This window comes from Leuciscus leuciscus (genome assembly GCF_965113295.1).
Source record: "Leuciscus leuciscus genome assembly, chromosome: 24".
NCBI lineage: Eukaryota > Metazoa > Chordata > Actinopteri > Cypriniformes > Leuciscidae > Leuciscus > Leuciscus leuciscus.
In genome coordinates, this window is record NC_138723.1 from 29,560,093 (window position 1) to 29,577,315 (window position 17,223).

At 39.2% G+C, this 17,223-nt stretch overlaps 1 protein-coding gene and 1 long non-coding RNA gene across 4 annotated transcripts in view; one reads left to right on the forward strand and one right to left on the reverse strand.

Annotated features, from left to right (window-relative positions):
- Positions 1-17,223, forward strand: part of ttc28 (tetratricopeptide repeat domain 28) — a 327,199-nt gene that overhangs the window by 181,655 nt on the left and 128,321 nt on the right. For all 3 annotated transcript variants that reach the window (XM_082158597.1, XM_082158598.1, XM_082158599.1), the window contains one exon: positions 14,762-14,909. In XM_082158597.1, the coding sequence (XP_082014723.1) occupies positions 14,762-14,909 (148 nt within the window). The remainder of the gene's footprint in view (positions 1-14,761; positions 14,910-17,223) is intronic.
- LOC309489831 overlaps positions 1-17,223 on the reverse strand; it is a 252,961-nt gene that overhangs the window by 117,210 nt on the left and 118,528 nt on the right. The gene's annotated exons all lie outside the window — the stretch shown is intronic.

A 17,223-nucleotide genomic window follows, 5' to 3' on the forward strand; every position in this document is an offset into this window, starting at 1 on the left:
TTGCATGACATGTGGACTCAATAAATCCTTATCTTGAGCCAAATAAGCAGAGCTGACATTCAGTGCAATCTATATCTTTTATTTAGAATACATACAAATGTCATTTACATCTTTTAGTTTGTCAAGAGATTTAAAGTGTCGTTTTTGAAGAGTGCTCATGTGTGAACGAGCTCTAGTACGCAAGAACGAGCCAATGATTGAATCTGGAAATAAAACAAAATAACTGAGAAAAATGAGAAATAGTCCTCAGATGTCATGTCTGTAATTTATAGCAAAACATCAAGCATTAATTAGATCTCAAACAGATTCATTAAAAGTAGTTATTACATGTAGTCGAGACCATAGATATCATATAAAAAGGCTAGATGTCTTGTGCGCGCTGCTGGCCAATGTCCGCACACGGCGGCCATCTTACCACAGGGTGCTCGCTCACTCGTAACATGGTGCATGTACTTTTAAAATAACCATAACTTGCTAAATTTTCTACCGATTTTCAAACGGTTTGGTTTGTTATAAACGTCAGAGATGTAGTTATGACACTGCATACATATGAATAATTATAACATACATGTTCAAGCATTCGGAATTATAGCCACATTAATAACGTTTGTAAGAAACCAAACCGTTTGTAAATCCGTCAAGATTTCAGCGAGATAAGAGGATTTGTGTGTGTCACCTTAATTCACAGCTTCACTGTGGTAAGATGGCCGCCGGTGATGCCGGAAGTGACTCCGCCTTAAGACATCTAGCCTTTATATGGATATCTATGGTCGAGACTAGCTAGTTGATTTCTTCAACGATGCATTGTACTGTGGTAGTTAAGCAGTGAGTTACGTCATTCACACACTCCCGCTCGGCTCCCTGCAGCTCCTCACACATGCTGAGGTCACATTCCCAGGTGCTTTTCCCCCTTCCAGCGAGCGGGATACTGACACCGCATGACGTGCATCTCAGGCCTCAGTCCTGGACCGGGTCAGGTGACAAGTACTCTCCAGCTGGCTTGAAAGCACACTCATTTGTCTCCTTTAAAATGCTTGCAAAAGCAACCATGAGCAGATTAATGACGTTTGATTAGCTTCCCACAGGAATCCAGATTAATATTCATGCAGATTAGGCCTGTTATTTTAGGCTGCGCCTTCATGCTATGAACAGTTGGTGACGGCAGTTTCAATTAAGGTTTGTTGTTTGCTTTGTCGTGTCTTAATCTCACTGCAGGTGGACTCTGAAAACTGGCTTCCTTTAACCAGATCAGATCAGAGGTGTAAATGGAGTGTGTAGAGAGCCGGTTGTGTGTAGAGATTGACCAGTAATGATTTTTTTATGATTGATACAGATGATTTTGTGTCCAATAACCAATATTTGAAACCAATTTTTAAATCAAACTATTAAATTATTGTTTATAAATTGTTTATTTCTTTGTAAATATGACAAATATTTTTTTAACCAAATTATGAATTGTATTAATAATAATTTTATGCATATTATTAATAGTAATGTTTTATAGCAATCAAAAAGACCAATAATAAAAATTACTTAAAATAATAATAGTAAAATGTAATCATATAAAATAATTATATTATTAATTTTATTATCAATAGTTTTAGTATTAAAAATATAATAGTAAATAAAAATATTTTAACAATAGATATTGATTTTAGTGATGTTATTAATATTCTATAGCTATAAACATATTTTAGTAAATATTACTTTTGATAATTTCAGTGAATTAAATGATAAATTATTATTAGTGGTGGTGGTATTAAAATAATAAAAAATATTTAATAATAAATATTGCTTTTAGTGATTATTAGTTATTGTTGTTATTATTATTATTAAATCAATACAAAAATTATACATTTAAATATTAATTGTGAGACTAACGATATTTATTTATTTATAATTATAATTATTTGTATTTCATCTGTAATTGGTGGTATGTTGAAAAGTTTCTTTATATGACAGATTGTGTAAAAATAAATGGCATTTGTTTTCTGTTGTAATAATGAGCACTGTTACATCCTTCACAATAAGAACAGGAACGTGTAATAAATTACAATAAATGGCGACTATTTTGATTTCATGTTGACTTTCACCATTAGACTTTTATCTGAAGGTGCCCGTTGCTGCTGTTCCTCTTTCAGCCGGTGGCTAATGACAACTCTTACAAATTGCACTTTTAAAAGACTGGAAGTGGGGAAAACTGGGTCGACCCTTGGGAACGCTTTACATGGCAGACAAATGTCATCCGAGCAATTCTATTGACTTGCTAAAACCTAGAGTCTGCGGAGAACTTAGTTAAATTAGCGGTTCTATATTTATACCACTGCATGTGTTGCAAATTAGGCTTCATTTGTCTGGTAATCGCATGGGAGATCTGAGCGAGAGCATTCCAGGCTAGCTGGAAACAGAGCTGCTGGACAATAACCAGCCATGAGGGGCGAATATAAAATCTTGTCCCAGTTCTCTCTCATCTAGCAGCATTTTTTCCTCTCGTCCAGATCGGTTGTTTACGTGTTAGAGGACGTACAAGCTAAACATCTGCTATTTTAGTGTCCCTCGGTTTCCTGTTTCTCAGTGTCACTCAAGTTCAGTTTAGCGTTCTGTGTTTGTAATCATCTCACAGGCGGCCATGTTGTTCCTTGTGCTTTGGGTTCATAACTCCTTATATGTAGCGAATGTGAGTAAATTATGACTTGGGTAATATTCCACATTTAGAAAGAGACCTCATCATCTTAGCAAACAAACTCCATCAATAAACTACATTTTTGTATTTGCTACAATGCTAAGAGCGGTTCTTCTATTTCTGTGTAGTTGCTAGGGTGTTCTGGAAGGTTAATACATTGCTATGGTGTTGCTAGGGTGTTTCTGTGTGGTTGCTATTGTGTTCTGGAAGGTTGTTAATGTTTCTGTGTAGTTGCTAGGGTGTTCTGGAAGGTTAATACATTGCTATGGTGTTGCTAGGATGTTTATGTGTAGTTGTTAGGGTGTTCTGTATGGTTGTTAATGTTTCTGTGTAGTTGCTAGGGTGTTCTGGAAGGTAAATACATTGTTATGGTGTTGCTAGGGTGTTCTGTATGGTTGTTGATGTTTCTGTGTGGTCGCTAGGGTGTTCTGGAAGGTTAATACATTGCTATGGTGTTGCTAGGGTGTTCTGTATGGTTGTTGATGTTTCTTTGTGGTTGCTAGGTTGTTCTGGAAGGTTAATACATTGCTATGGTGTTGCTAGGGTGTTTATGTGTAGTTGTTAGGGTGTTCTGTATGGTTGTTAATGTTTCTGTGCTATGATTTCTGTTTCATTGCTATGATGTTGCCAGGGTGTTCTGGAAGGTTAATACAAAGCTATGATGTTGCTAGGGTGTTCTGTATGGTTGTTGATGTTTCTGTGTGGTTGCTATGGTGTTCTTTATGGTTGTTGATGTTTCTGTGTAGTTGCTAGGGTGTTCTGTATGGTTGTTAATGTTTCTGTGTAGTTGCTAGGGTGTTCTGTATGGTCGTTAATGTTTCTAGTTGCTAGGGTGTTCTGTATGGTTGTTAATGTTAATGGGTAGTTGTACACAATTGTAATACATTGCTATGGTGTTGCTAGGGTGTTCTGTATGGTTGTTGATGTTTCTGTGTAGTTGCTATGGTGTTCTGTACGTTTGTTAATGTTTCTAATCTGTGTAGTTGCTAGGGTGTTCTGTACGTTCGTTAATGTTTCTGTGTAGTTGCTAGGGTGTTCTCTTTGGTTGTTAATGTTTATTTGTAGTTGTACACAGTTGTAATACATTGCTATGAGGTTTCTATGGTATTCTGAAGGGGCTAATAGAACGTTGCTAGGGTGTTCTCTGAGGTTAATACATTGCTATGGTGTTTCTAGGGTGTTCTATGTGGTTGTTCATATGTTTCTGTGTGATTTCAACTGTGTTCAGAGTGTTAGCACGTTGCTATGAGGTTACTAGGTTCTTCTGGGTTATTAAGGCGTTGCTAGGGTGTTGTGGGTGGTTGTTAGGACATTGCTATGGGGTTGCCAGGGTGTTTTAGGTTGTTGTTAATATGTTTCTGTGTGATTTCAACTGTGTTTTGAGTGATAGCACGTTGCTATGAGGTTACTAGGTTCTTCTGGGTTATTAAGGCGTTGCTATGGGGTTGCCTAGGGTGTTGTGGGTGGTTGTTAGGACATTGCTATGGGGTTGCCAGGGTGTTTTAGGTTGTTGTTAGTATGTTTCTGTGTGAATTCAACAGTGTTCTGAGTGATAGTTAGCACGTTGCTATAATGTAGGTTGTTGTTAATATGTTTCTGTGTGATTTCAACTGTGTTTTGAGTGATAGCACGTTGCTATGAGGTTACTAGGTTCTTCTGGGTTATTAAGGCGTTGCTATGGGGTTGCCTAGGGTGTTGTGGGTGGTTGTTAGGACATTGCTATGGGGTTGCCAGGGTGTTTTAGGTTGTTGTTAATATGTTTCTGTGTGATTTCAACTGTGTTTTGAGTGATAGCACGTTGCTATGAGGTTACTAGGTTCTTCTGGGTTATTAAGGCGTTGCTATGGGGTTGCTAGGGTGTTGTGGGTGGTTATTAGGACATTGCTATGGGGTTGCCAGGGTGTTTTAGGTTGTTATTAGTATGTTTCTGTGTGATTTCAACAGTGTTCTGAGTGATAGTTAGCACGTTGCTATAATGTTGCTAGGGTTTGGCTTTCTGGAGGCCTGTTAGTGTGTTGCTAGGGTGCTCTGGATTACTTCCTGATTCAGTTTTGCTCATTTTAGCATCTACCAGTTGAGTCTGAGTGCTAAAAAAAAAAGTATTATTCATGTTCATTGCATAAATAGTGTGTCAAATGGGAATTTGTTTGAATCTTTTACATCAAGCATGAGCAATAGCGCTTGACTATCTCTAATGCAAGTGTGAGTAAATGCTAATCCTGTGAGCGGCTCCATGAGATTTGGTGCTGATTGTTTTATAATGAAATCTAATTAAGGTTAATAAAGTGGATGAGAGGTGAGACGCCATACTGTATGTGAGATATGCAGCGTGATTTGCTCGATGACTTCACAGAAATGCCTGCAGGCTTTTGCCTTCAGAAGGATGTGTGCCGCCTCTCCACGTCGACGCTCACAGCTAAGATAAAAGTCAGCGGATCTCACCCGATCTGTCATGGCTCATATCATAGATCTGCTGATGTAGCTCTCTAAAGTCTTTTTAATTCCCACATTTATGTTTAATACAGAATTCATTTTTAACTACATCTGCTGATGCGTTGCTTTGTAGGGAGAAGCACTGTAAAGCATCCCAGAAAGATTTCCACGAATACTGTTGAAAGCATGAAACAAGAGCTATTTTGGCTTCTTTTAACGAGGCGTTCATATGGAGCAGATTTAATAGGGCTTATTTAATAAGGCTGGGTAAAAATATCGATTTCTCAATTTCAATAAATTCCTAAAGTCTTTTAGTCTATGGCATTTTTAGCTAATGAATAAACAGAACATTATAGCGCGCCTCCCATCCAATAAATCGCAATAAGCTTTATGCTGTTTCTTTTGATATGAAGTCTCAGATTTCAAATTCTGTCCATTTTATTATAAAATTCTAACTATAAATGTGGTTTTGTGGCTCTTTAATGCGGCGTGACGGATCACTGTAGCGCCTCAGTTCAAGCGGCACGTGAACCGATCATCTCTTCCGAATGAACATCAGAAGTTATGTTGAAAGATACAGTATAGCGGAGCTTACCGAAATCCGTATTTCTCATGTAATCGCTCAATCAGTGTTTCAACCTCGGAAAGACGTCAATATAACACCTTGTAAACAATGTCATGGCTTCAGAAAAGCCATTCAGTGACCATAAACTCATTAGTCAGGAAACTAATTTAGCATTTTGTTAAATATATGCACCATATTACATACATTCATAATATACTTCACTGTTCTTCAGTGTTTCTTCAGTGTCAGACTCCCTGTTTAGTTTACAGCATTTGTTGAGATTCTTTCCTTGAGAAAAATTGACATGTACTGCATCTGATATATATATCCCAATCAATCGATATCGAATCGAATCGCAAGCTTGTGAATCGAAATCGAATATTGAAATTTGTGTCAATACCCAGCCCTATTATTGAACAATAACGACAGTACTATCTTCTCTTCTGAGCAATTGCATGTTGCATATCTTGAAGGTGAACCATCTGAGAAGGTAACGTAAGGAAGGTCGACATGCATTCTGCATCATGTTCCCAAGGGAGTTCGTGAAGGAAAAGAAGGTTAAAGGGATGGTTTGGAGTAAAATCAACCTAGGGTCCTTTGCACCATGACCTCGAGCCAAACACCCCCTCGAAGCCTTTTTTCCCTTGGTCGAACATTATTAAAGTTAGAGCTTATTTAGAGATGTCAGCCGGATGGTTTAGTGCAGGCGCTAATGGATCCAAGGCTGTATCTCATAAATTACCCCACTAATAATGCCCAGAATGGCACCAAACTTCTACAGGAGTAAAAATAGGTTCTGTACTCATAAAACGAGGCATTGGAAAGTTTGTAAGTACATCAGGAGTTTATTTAAACAACACTTGCCTGACGGCTAATGCTACCGCTAACCCGGACGTTGACGTCACTTCATGCATCGCTTTCTGCCAGGACTTTTACAGGCTTTTCCCAAATCACTGAAGTGACGTCGACGTCCGGGTTAGCGGTAGCATTAGCCATCAGGCAAGTGTTATTTAAATAAACTCCTGATGTACTTACAAACTTTCCAATGCCTCGTTTTATGAGTACAGAACCTATTTGTACTACTGTAGAGGTTTGGTGCCATTCTGGGCATTATTAGTGCGGTAATTTACGAGATACAACCTTGGATCCATTAACGCCTGCACTAAACCATCCGGCTGATATCTCTAAATGGGGGGGTGTTTGGCTCGAGGTCATGGTGCAAAGGACCCTAGGTTGATTTTACTCCGAACCATCCCTTTAACATGCAACATTAACTGCTTCACTGAGACGCTTCTGCTCGCTCTTCTGTTTCTGCTGTGCTTTTACTCTGCATGAGGTTGAAAAACAAGCCAGAGCTCTTGAGAAACAAGCTTGAAAAGTTGGCACTTCTCTGAGAAACTTCTTCCCAGATGTGAGGCATCAGTCGCCGCACACACTTTGATGGTTGCAGTGTAAATGCATTCAGTTGCATTTTTGTAGCACTTCCCCACTTAAGCCAGACAGTGTTGGCACAGCCGCCATCTGGCCTTGATTAATGCATTTAACAATCAATAAGTGAAGCATTTGCTAATCTGCAAAGCTCCGCTCAGCCATAGTCTGTGCATTATGAACACTCGTAGTACCCAGAATATTGATTAATCCAGAGCGCTTTGATTTTTCCACATCAGGAGTTCTGGATTTCTGAGTCATCTTTCCACAGACAGGTGTGTGATTACAATAGCAGGTGTGTGTCCATCATTGTGCAGCATGAGGAAGTTGTGACAGGCGCTGAATGCAGAATATGTGCATTGATTACGGTCCTGGAGTGTGACCTTTTTTCGGCGCATCCCTTCACAGTTTGATGCGGATCGTCGATCGATGGAACGCGTGTGATTGCACAGTAAATGTGTTTCGGCTCCTGCTGAGATATAGTTGGATATGAATGTCACATCTGATATGTACAGAAATGTTTTGTGGATTTTCAGTGTTGAGGAGTAACTAGACAAAAATAAACATGCTACTAACTTAACTAGTTTTTGGTTGAGTGACGGTAGTTTAAGTTTGTCAAGATTTTTTTTGTACACAATGCAAGCCGAGACAATAATCAAACACCTACTCTTGCTTTTGATTCATTTTAGTGAATCATTTTAATGAATCATTACTGAATCGTTTGATTCATTTTAGTCAATTATTTGAACGATTCATGTAAATGATTCACTGATTCATTCCAGTCCCTGTGTCTTTTGTTGTGCAATGTTTTGTTAAATGCTGCTATTTGTCATTATGTTTTCATTAAATATAATTGTGATTGATTCTGAGTAAATTATTTGTAAAGTGTAAAACTGAAATTAAATTTTAAGTTTAAAGATGAATGTTTTTCTGCCAGGCAATTTCTTGGTCATTAATTGTTTGAATATAAAAAATTCTGATGTTGCATTATTAAAAATATATCAAAATAGCTTTAGTGTGGCTACATTTTATAACTTCTTTTTTTGATTATTATTTTTTTTTTTTAGATTAATGTGAAAGTATTTAGTAAAACCTTCAGTGTTTTCCCCAAGGCTAGGTCAAGTTTTAGTCTATTTTTGTCACTAGACTTGGACTTGTGTGTCATCTTTTGTCCATTAGGACAGTAAAGCAGCTGTTGTCATCCCTGTTGCAGCTTTTGTGGTCATTACCGTCACACATGGCGGGTCATTACCGCCATATTGCTCATCACTGGACAAGTTAGTCATTAAATACCTGCACAAATGTGCCATAATGAAGTTTTGCAGCCCATAATTATTTGGTTTTCTTTGTACTTTGCGTAAGTCAGGTGATTAGTGGCACAGCGGTAACAGTCTGGCTTAGTAATTAGTCCTAAACAGCCTCGTTTGCTTCATCTCTTCATCACTGTTTTCTCCGTGTTTTTAGCCAAAATCACAGCAGGTGAGGTACTGGAGGGGGCGAGCGTTGCCAGGCGAGGGTTGCTAGGCAGCCAGCGACTCCATCAGGGGGCAACGTGTACCTGCCTATAGGGATGATGTCTGTTAAGGGCACTTATGTAAAAACTGTTGTACAGATTCAAGGGTACATTTAAAAAGAGCACGGTTTGGGTCTTATTTCGCCCGTAATTCAAACAAGCAATTATTTTTTGATAAAAAATAAATAAATAAGCCCACTTTAGGGCCAAAAACATTATTTTGAATTTTCATGACAATTGACACTTTTTCCCCTCCAGATTCTTATTACTTAAATGTCTCAAGATGTTTGACTCTTGACTTTTTATTTTCCAGTATTCTTAATGTCTTAGATTCTCATTACTGCAATACATTTTTTACTTTAATAGACTAAATACTGTATTTCTGAAAAATAAATTAAATCAGCATAAATTTTTTTACATAACTGTAAATCATATATCTTTATTTTGTTAAGCCACATTACTGTAATGAGAGAGAATTTGCAAGGAAAATGTACTAAAATGTCATGAAAATGTTACAGTGATATGTATATATAATTTATAAATAATTAAATAATTTTTATTTTATATATATATATATATATATATTATATATATGATATATTCAATTATATCTATATATTATTTATAATTCACAGAAATATATGCATGCAAATAATTATAGAATATATTTTTTTCTTTAAATTCAGAAAAAAAGTTTACACATTAATACAACAAATGCAATACAAAATCTGATATTCTCAGTGCTCTTCACTCACTGCGGTTACTGTGAGGAAATCATTTTAATTCGGCACACGTTCAAACCTTGTAATGCGCTGCAAAGCGTGCCGCTGTTCAAGTTTTCAATTGAAGTGCTCAGAAAATGTCTGAATCACGGCGGGCGGTCTTTGTGGGATTGAATCATTTGTGTTTTGTCACTCATTTCTCTAGAACCTTGAGAAAAAGAAAAAAAAAAGCAGCAGCTCTTCATTCTGAATACTGAAAAACTTGGAGAGCTGAAGGAAGCTCAAAGTGTTGTGCGACTGAGAGCTGTGTTTGACAGTTTTCCCAGTGTTATGTCCATAGCTAGCTATGATTATATGTAACTGACTGTGGATGGAGCGTTAAAGGTGTCAGGTGTCAGACGTCACATATGATCTGAACTGTCGGCTCAGGAATCCCAGAGAAACAACACTGGATTGACACTCACTGGAGACCTGGATCATCTGATGGGTGTAGAGTCACGGAAAATAGATTTCTAATGTCATATATAGCGTCACTACTAAATATTGAATTTGAAGATTTCTCGCATAAAGATTCTGGTTCATTAAAAATGTGTGTAATTGCTGGATCAACAAACGAAATTGCAAAAATTATGATTCTAATAGGTTTCCTGAACACGCCCCCTGTTTTCTATTGGTTGGTCAAACAAATAGTCCCGCCCCCAAACTCACATCATTGGTTTAGTCAGTGTTGCTGTGTCAGGCTTGATGAGACTAGAAAACAAAGTATTTTAACATTATCAAAAATTGAGAATCACCATTAATGATTCAATTAGCAGTTGTTTTGTGGTTTTGAGGAAGAAAATAAGTTAGACCTAATTATATACTAAACAAAAACAATATTGTTTTGGTAATTTAATAGCCATTCTGACTGATTCAGTGATTAAGTGAGTCGTTTAACTGATAACTCATGAGTTTGAAGCTGATTCATGGTTCATAAGAGTCATTTGTTTGTGAATCACACTATGCTGGTCATGCTGTGTGTTTGTTGTCTTGTGCAACCAGAAAGGACAGTGCTAAAAGAAGTATGTTTAGTGTTAACATTTAATTCAGACTTTAAACTCACAACTTTATGCAGATTAGCACAAGAATTCTGATGTTTAAGAATCCGTAAATGCAACTGAACTTCATTAAAATCTTTCCGTTCCAGTGTTTAGTTTTCTAAACGCCTGCTTTGCTCAGACCAGATTGTGGCAGCTCTGAGTGTATTTGCATGTAATTGGAAATTAAATACACAAAGTTAATAAAGTGAAATGAGAGGTGGAGAAACTGGTGGTTGTGTTAGTGGGAACGAGAGCGACGCCGACGGCATCTGTGCTGGGAATTCAGCGACCAATTAGAGCTTTCTGATTCGGCTGCGAGACGTAACGCAAACCCCCGGCCTGTCATTTAATCAACTTAACCCATTTAATCCCAAATTTTTCCCAGAGATGAAATTTATGAGTTTGTGTGGTATTTGCAAGTATATTAAACAATCAATGTCAATAATGTAAAAAAATATTTGAAAAGTCCATGAAAATAAGAGTTTTATCTCTGGTCACAATTGTGACCGGTGGTAGAACACAGGGAGTCTAAGTCTATGGGGTATATAATAAATAAAAAATCTCCAGAAATTAGTTTGAAGACAGAATTAAATTGTTGAAGTGATTTATTCGATTAACAAATAGTTAAACATTGTCTGGCCCAGTTTAAAAAATGACAAAATAGCAATCCTATGCAGCAACATGGCACAAATATTTAAATTAAATTATGATGAAATAATAAATTATAGGAAATTGCTTAGAATGCAATCATTATAAATGATGCAAAATACTTAAAATTACAAAATGAAAAGAAAAAAACGTACAGAAATTAAATAAATTAATTAAAATAAACAAATTAAAATAAACAAATGATAAAAAATTAGCCTATGGTAGGAAACATGTAACAATGCCAAGGAACATGTAACAATTCATGAATAACAGGAAAGCATCACAAAAATGATCAATCAACAGTTTTTTTTTTTTAATCACAACTGTGTCCTGCCTACCTGTGTTTATCAGCCAGTGGGCAACACCATCAAACCTGGGTATATCAGTCACAGCAGCTGACATTGAGGATGGCCTCCCTTGTCCTTTTGGTGCAGTACCAAATATTTTCAGGAGACTTTGGGCAACTACTTGCTGAAATCCAAGGAGATCATAGTCACAATTCATGACATCTCTGTGGAACAGCCAACTGTTGACCACAGCACTGTGTAGAGTCCAGGCATGTCATGCTTGAAGTTGCATCCACCTGGAACACCAGCTTGTTCAGCCAAACCCATCACTACACTGGGCCCATGACCTAACCCAGTCTCTGGAAGACAGAGCATATCCAGCTCCAGCAGCCATATCACCCTGTAGCCCAAGAGTGGTCTCCCACTGAAGCTAAGCAGGGCTGAGGCTGGTTAGTACCTGGATGGGAGGCCTCCTGAGAAAACCAGGAGTTGGTGCTGGAAGAGGTGTTAGTGAGGCCAGCAGGGGGCGCTCACCCTGTGGTCTGTGTCGGTCCTAACACCCCAGTGTAGTGATCGGGGACACTACTGGCAAAGAGGACCGTCCTTCGGGTGAGAATAACGGTGCTCAGAGAGTCACTCTGGGGTCATTAAAAATCCCAGAATGTCCTTCGAAAAACAGTAGGGGTTTAACCACGGCATCTTGGCCAAATTTGCCCCTTGGCCTCTGTCCATCATGGCCTTCTAATCATCCCCATATACTGACTGGCTTCATCACTGTCTCCTCTCCACCAGTAAGCTGGTGTGTGGTGGGCGTTCTGGTCCAATATGGCTGCCGTCGCATCATCCAAGTGGATGCTGCACATTGGTGGTGGTTGAGGAGATTCCCCCTTCCATATGTGAAGCGCTTTAAGTACCCAAGCGCTTTATAAATGTAACAAATTATTAATTATTATTATTATTATTAAGTAAATCCAAAACTTGACTTAAAGTCAGTCTGAAAGAGAGTTCATAAAAATAACACAGAATTACATATGGGGAACATAGACTCCCTGTGTTCTACCACCGGTCACTATTGTAACCGTCTTCATTTATCTGCAGTTTCACAACAGAATAAAGCATGTATTAATTTAATTTCAATGTGTATGTATAGGTAACCCTTTCATGATGATATGTGCAAAAAATGTATAAGCTATTCAAAAAGGAACTTAGTATTCTTACCTGTCCTTTCTGAGCTTTTATGTCATCCTTTCGTTAAGACGACAGTACCAAGAAATAAATGTGTGTGGTCACATAACCAAACAAACTAATCATGTTAGACCTGCCATAAACTCTTATAGACATCTTACATTTTCATTATATATGAATATGTACTTCATAATATGAGTTACTTTTTAATTTCACACTAAAATATGCAAAGAAAAATTGTGGTCACAATTGTGACCAGTGGGATTAAATGGGTTAATTCTAATTTAAAACTGACGGAGTGCAAGTGCACTGTTTGCTTTTGTTGAATAATCACGTATTTGTTTCGCTCTTGCTAGAAAAAGAAAAACACATTTGCTTTTAAAATTGCATTACCGAAATAGGATTTAATCCAGCCATCTGAAACAAACCCCTGAATCCGTTTGCCTCCGGGCAGATATTGATGTCGGAAACCTAAAAGCGCTCTCAACGCTCATACGTACAGAGCCGAGCGCGTCCAATCACAGCGCAGTGAGCCGTATACAAAGAGGCAATTAATATCGAGCCGAGCATGGTGGCCTGCGACGTCCTATAATAACACGGTTAGACCAAAGGTTAATGTGTTGAATTCAATATGCATCCCCATTCGTTTCAATGAAGATGTCCAGAAGAAAAAAAAAGAGGTAGTCTGTAATCAAAGGCCTCCCTGTGCAAAGTGAAATTAATTATATGGGCCTTCATAAATTCAATGTCATGTCTTAATATTCCTCCGGTCCCCCTCCCAACCGTTATCAGCTCGGCTGGAAGTGGGCCGTACGCTCGGGCCGATCTAATAAGCGGCTGTGTGAGATGATAATGGTGAATGAGCCGTGTGTCAGCGGAGGTTCTTGAGCCGCTCGGACCGGAGAAACCTGTAGTCAAACGCCGGTGAAAATGATGGTGTTTATCAGGCCATCTCCCTCACAGTGAATATAGAGAGGACATTATGTGTTCCGCCAAGTGAACCGCTGTGATATTTAATACAGTCGAGGTCTGCTGTGCGTCGCACGATCAAAATAACAGCAGTCTCTTTGAAAACATGAATGCATGCATGTCTGAGATACAGTGTGATGTCCACACCAGCACCTCCAGCGTAGACCAGCTCGGAAACTACCTAAATGCGTTTGTTTAGCTGTTCATCCTTACAGTGAAGAGATATGGCGCAAGTTAGTACAAGTCTTTGGTATTTTTTTCAACTGTTTTGAAGTCTAGCAGGTGAAAATGTTTTTATGAAATATGAAAATTGATACCGATAATACTTTATATTTGAAAGCTTATAACCAATATATATTGGCCGATAAATCTAAATCCAGTTTTTATATAATTTTTGAGAGCCTGATTAAAAAAAACTAAAGCCTCACCATTAAAAGCCATGTACAAAACACACAAATATAATAATGTTCTCATTATAGTTTTGATATATTGAATTGAATTGAATTAATTTTATGTAGCCGATATGCACGTTGCACTGAACTTTTCTTTTTTGAATTGATTTGAATCATATTTCAAGCAATTCAGAACCATCATGTTGAACAGTGCGCATCTGAACAGTCTCAGCTGAAGGAAATAATCCATTATGTATCGGCTTTAATATATCGGGCATTTTTTTCTATTGGGCCGATAACGATAACATTACGAATGAACATTTATCGGTCGATACCGATATGGTGGCCGATATATCGTGCATCCCTTTGGTAACACTTCTCAATGATGTAATGTTAGTTAACTTACTGTAAAGTGTAGCCTCTCCTTCAAGATGCATGATTTGAGGAAACATTTGAGTGATTGGGTTTCACACTAAAGGCCGTGACACACCGAGGCGATGTAAAAGAACTAGCGGCTCCAAGTGCTGACTGCGTTTGTCGGCTTTGTTCTGGAAATATGATGTGAAATATGAAAATGATATACATAGATATGCAAATTCAACACAAAAACTATCCCGACAGACGCTCACCGAACACCCATCATTGGCCGATGGCCGACCATCAGCTTTGTTTTTGTTGAAAACGCTTCAGATTCAGAAGGTTTGTCCACGTTAAGCAGCTTTGGAGGAAGTTGTCAGCACTGGTGATGAGCAACTCCATCATAAATATATGTTCCAGAATGTGTTTATTATTTTCAGAAACGCTTGTTCAAGATTGATTGAAGTGGATATTAATTCTAACGTGCTTTCTTTCTGCAGGCATACTTCCGACAGGGTGTTGCCCTTCAGTACCTGGGCCGCCATGCGGACGCCCTGGCCGCCTTCGCCTCGGGACTGGCCCAGGACCCCAAGAGCCTGCAGCTGCTGGTGGGAATGGTGGAGGCCGCCATGAAGTCCCCGCTGAGAGGTACAGCGTGTGTTTGTACTGTTTTTTGCCTCAAATTCCTAAACCCTAATAACTTGTGAGAAAAAAAGAGTCATGATTGGGCCACATTATATCTTATTTGAAATCTAAAAATGCCAAAAGATGAGTAGAAGTGATGCTCGTGCGTGTAATCCTGTTGGATAAACTGAAGATTAAGCATGCTGTTTTGGGCTCTTCTGCTGGAGATTCAGGGCTTGACATTAACTCTTTTGCTCAGCAGCCACTGTGGATATTGGTTTCCCAAAGTTATCAGTCACTAAGCATTTTCACTGGCCACAATTTTCTCACAATTCTCACACGCACACATTCACTTGCACACACACACACACACACACACACACACACACTCACACACATACGCACTCTCGCTCACTCTCACTCACTCACTCACTCACTCACTCACTCACTCACACACACACACACTCACTCTCGCTCACTCACGCACACACACACACTCACTCTCGCTCACTCATGCACACACACACACTCACTCTCGCTCACTCATGCACACACACACTCACTCTCGCTCACTCACGCACACACACACACTCACACACACACACACACACACACACACACTCTTGCTCACACACACTCACTCTCGCTCACTCACTCACTCGCACACACACACACACTCACTCTCGCTCGCTCACTCACTCACTCACTCACTCGTGCACACACACACTCACTCACTCTCGCTCACTCACTCGCACACACACACACTCACTCTCGCTCACATACACTCACTCTCGCTCACTCACTCGCACACACACACACACACTCACTCTCGCTTGCTCACTCACTCACTCACACACACACACACACACACACACACACACACACACACACTCTCGCTCACACACACTCACTCTCGCTCACTCACTCACTCGCACACACACCCTACGTCAAACGGATCGTGCCAAAATCGGGCTAAAATCGTGTAATCTGAACCAGGCATTACTCATGCGTTTTCTTTCTCAACTGTTTACGTTCGTTTAAAACTGAATACTCGCTAAGATCGGCGTTTTGACATTATTTTGTGTGTATTTGACTGTTTAAGCGCAATAAGCCGTGAAAAAGAAGTCAATTTAGCACTGAGAGACGGCTTTATGTGAACATACTTTGGGTGTGAGGACAACATCTGCGGGAATGAGTAAAATAATGCACAACACGTTCAATCCCACGCTGAAATTCAAGCCCTGTAACACCAACAATATTCATCCGGACTTCCGGAGCTAATGAAACGAGTGAGTGAGGAGAGGCGGGTTTGTGTGTCACTCGCTGACGGAGAGATGAGAGAGAGAGAGAGAGAGAGAGCTGCTGGTATCGTGCGTCTATTCTGTAGAAAATAAGTGTTGTAAGCGTTTCAGATATTTCAGTGTGGATGTGTATCGAAAAATCTATATTTTTGACAACACTACATTGCACTTAGTTTATTACACAATTTAAAACTATATATTATACATTTTAACCCGCCAAAGTGTCTAGTAGGAGTGACTGCGTTACACGCCACTGCTGAAATACACCCGTGTTTGGCGGTCTGGTGGATGTTAATGTCAAGCCCTGTGTAGATTCATCCATTGATTATAATAAGACTGATGGCATTAGGGTTTAGTATCTATAATGAGCTTCAGTGTATGAGAGGTCCTCACACGAATAGGTATAGGTTTCGTATTTTAATGCACTGCCACTGAATGAAAAAATGAAGTCATTATATATATATATATATATAATGACTTCATTTTTTTATACATTTTTATAGAACAGAAGCAGAAATCCAGCGCTTACAGTGAATGATGCCACATAACCTGAGAAAGTTTCACTCTGTCTGTGTGTGTGTTTATGTGCACCTGTGTGTCTGCATATCCTCTGACCGGCCGCTAGCTGTAGGTGTTTGAGAAACGCTTTCGGGATGCTAATGGTAGTCTTGTAATAAACAGGGTCATGCAAACAGCCGTTGCTCCGGGAGGACGTCCAAACGGGCCGTTTTATCTGCTAATTATGTCCCTTATTTCCCCCTGTTGTCCCCCAGTGCCAGACGCTGCACGCTGAGCCACGGAGAGAGTAGATTATGTTGAACAGTCTCTCCAAATCGGCTCCGGGCAGAGAGGTGATCGCTCGCGGCCCCTGGGCTCGCTGATAACAAGAGACTCGCTTTCTCCCGCTCGCTCGCTTCCTCTCATCCTTTTATCGCTTTTGTAGCGCCCTTGTGTGAGGATTTGCATGTGGGATTACCTAACTTTAATTTAATTGTTCTCTTCTCGGCTTCACACCATCAGAGGTGCCATTCAAAGCC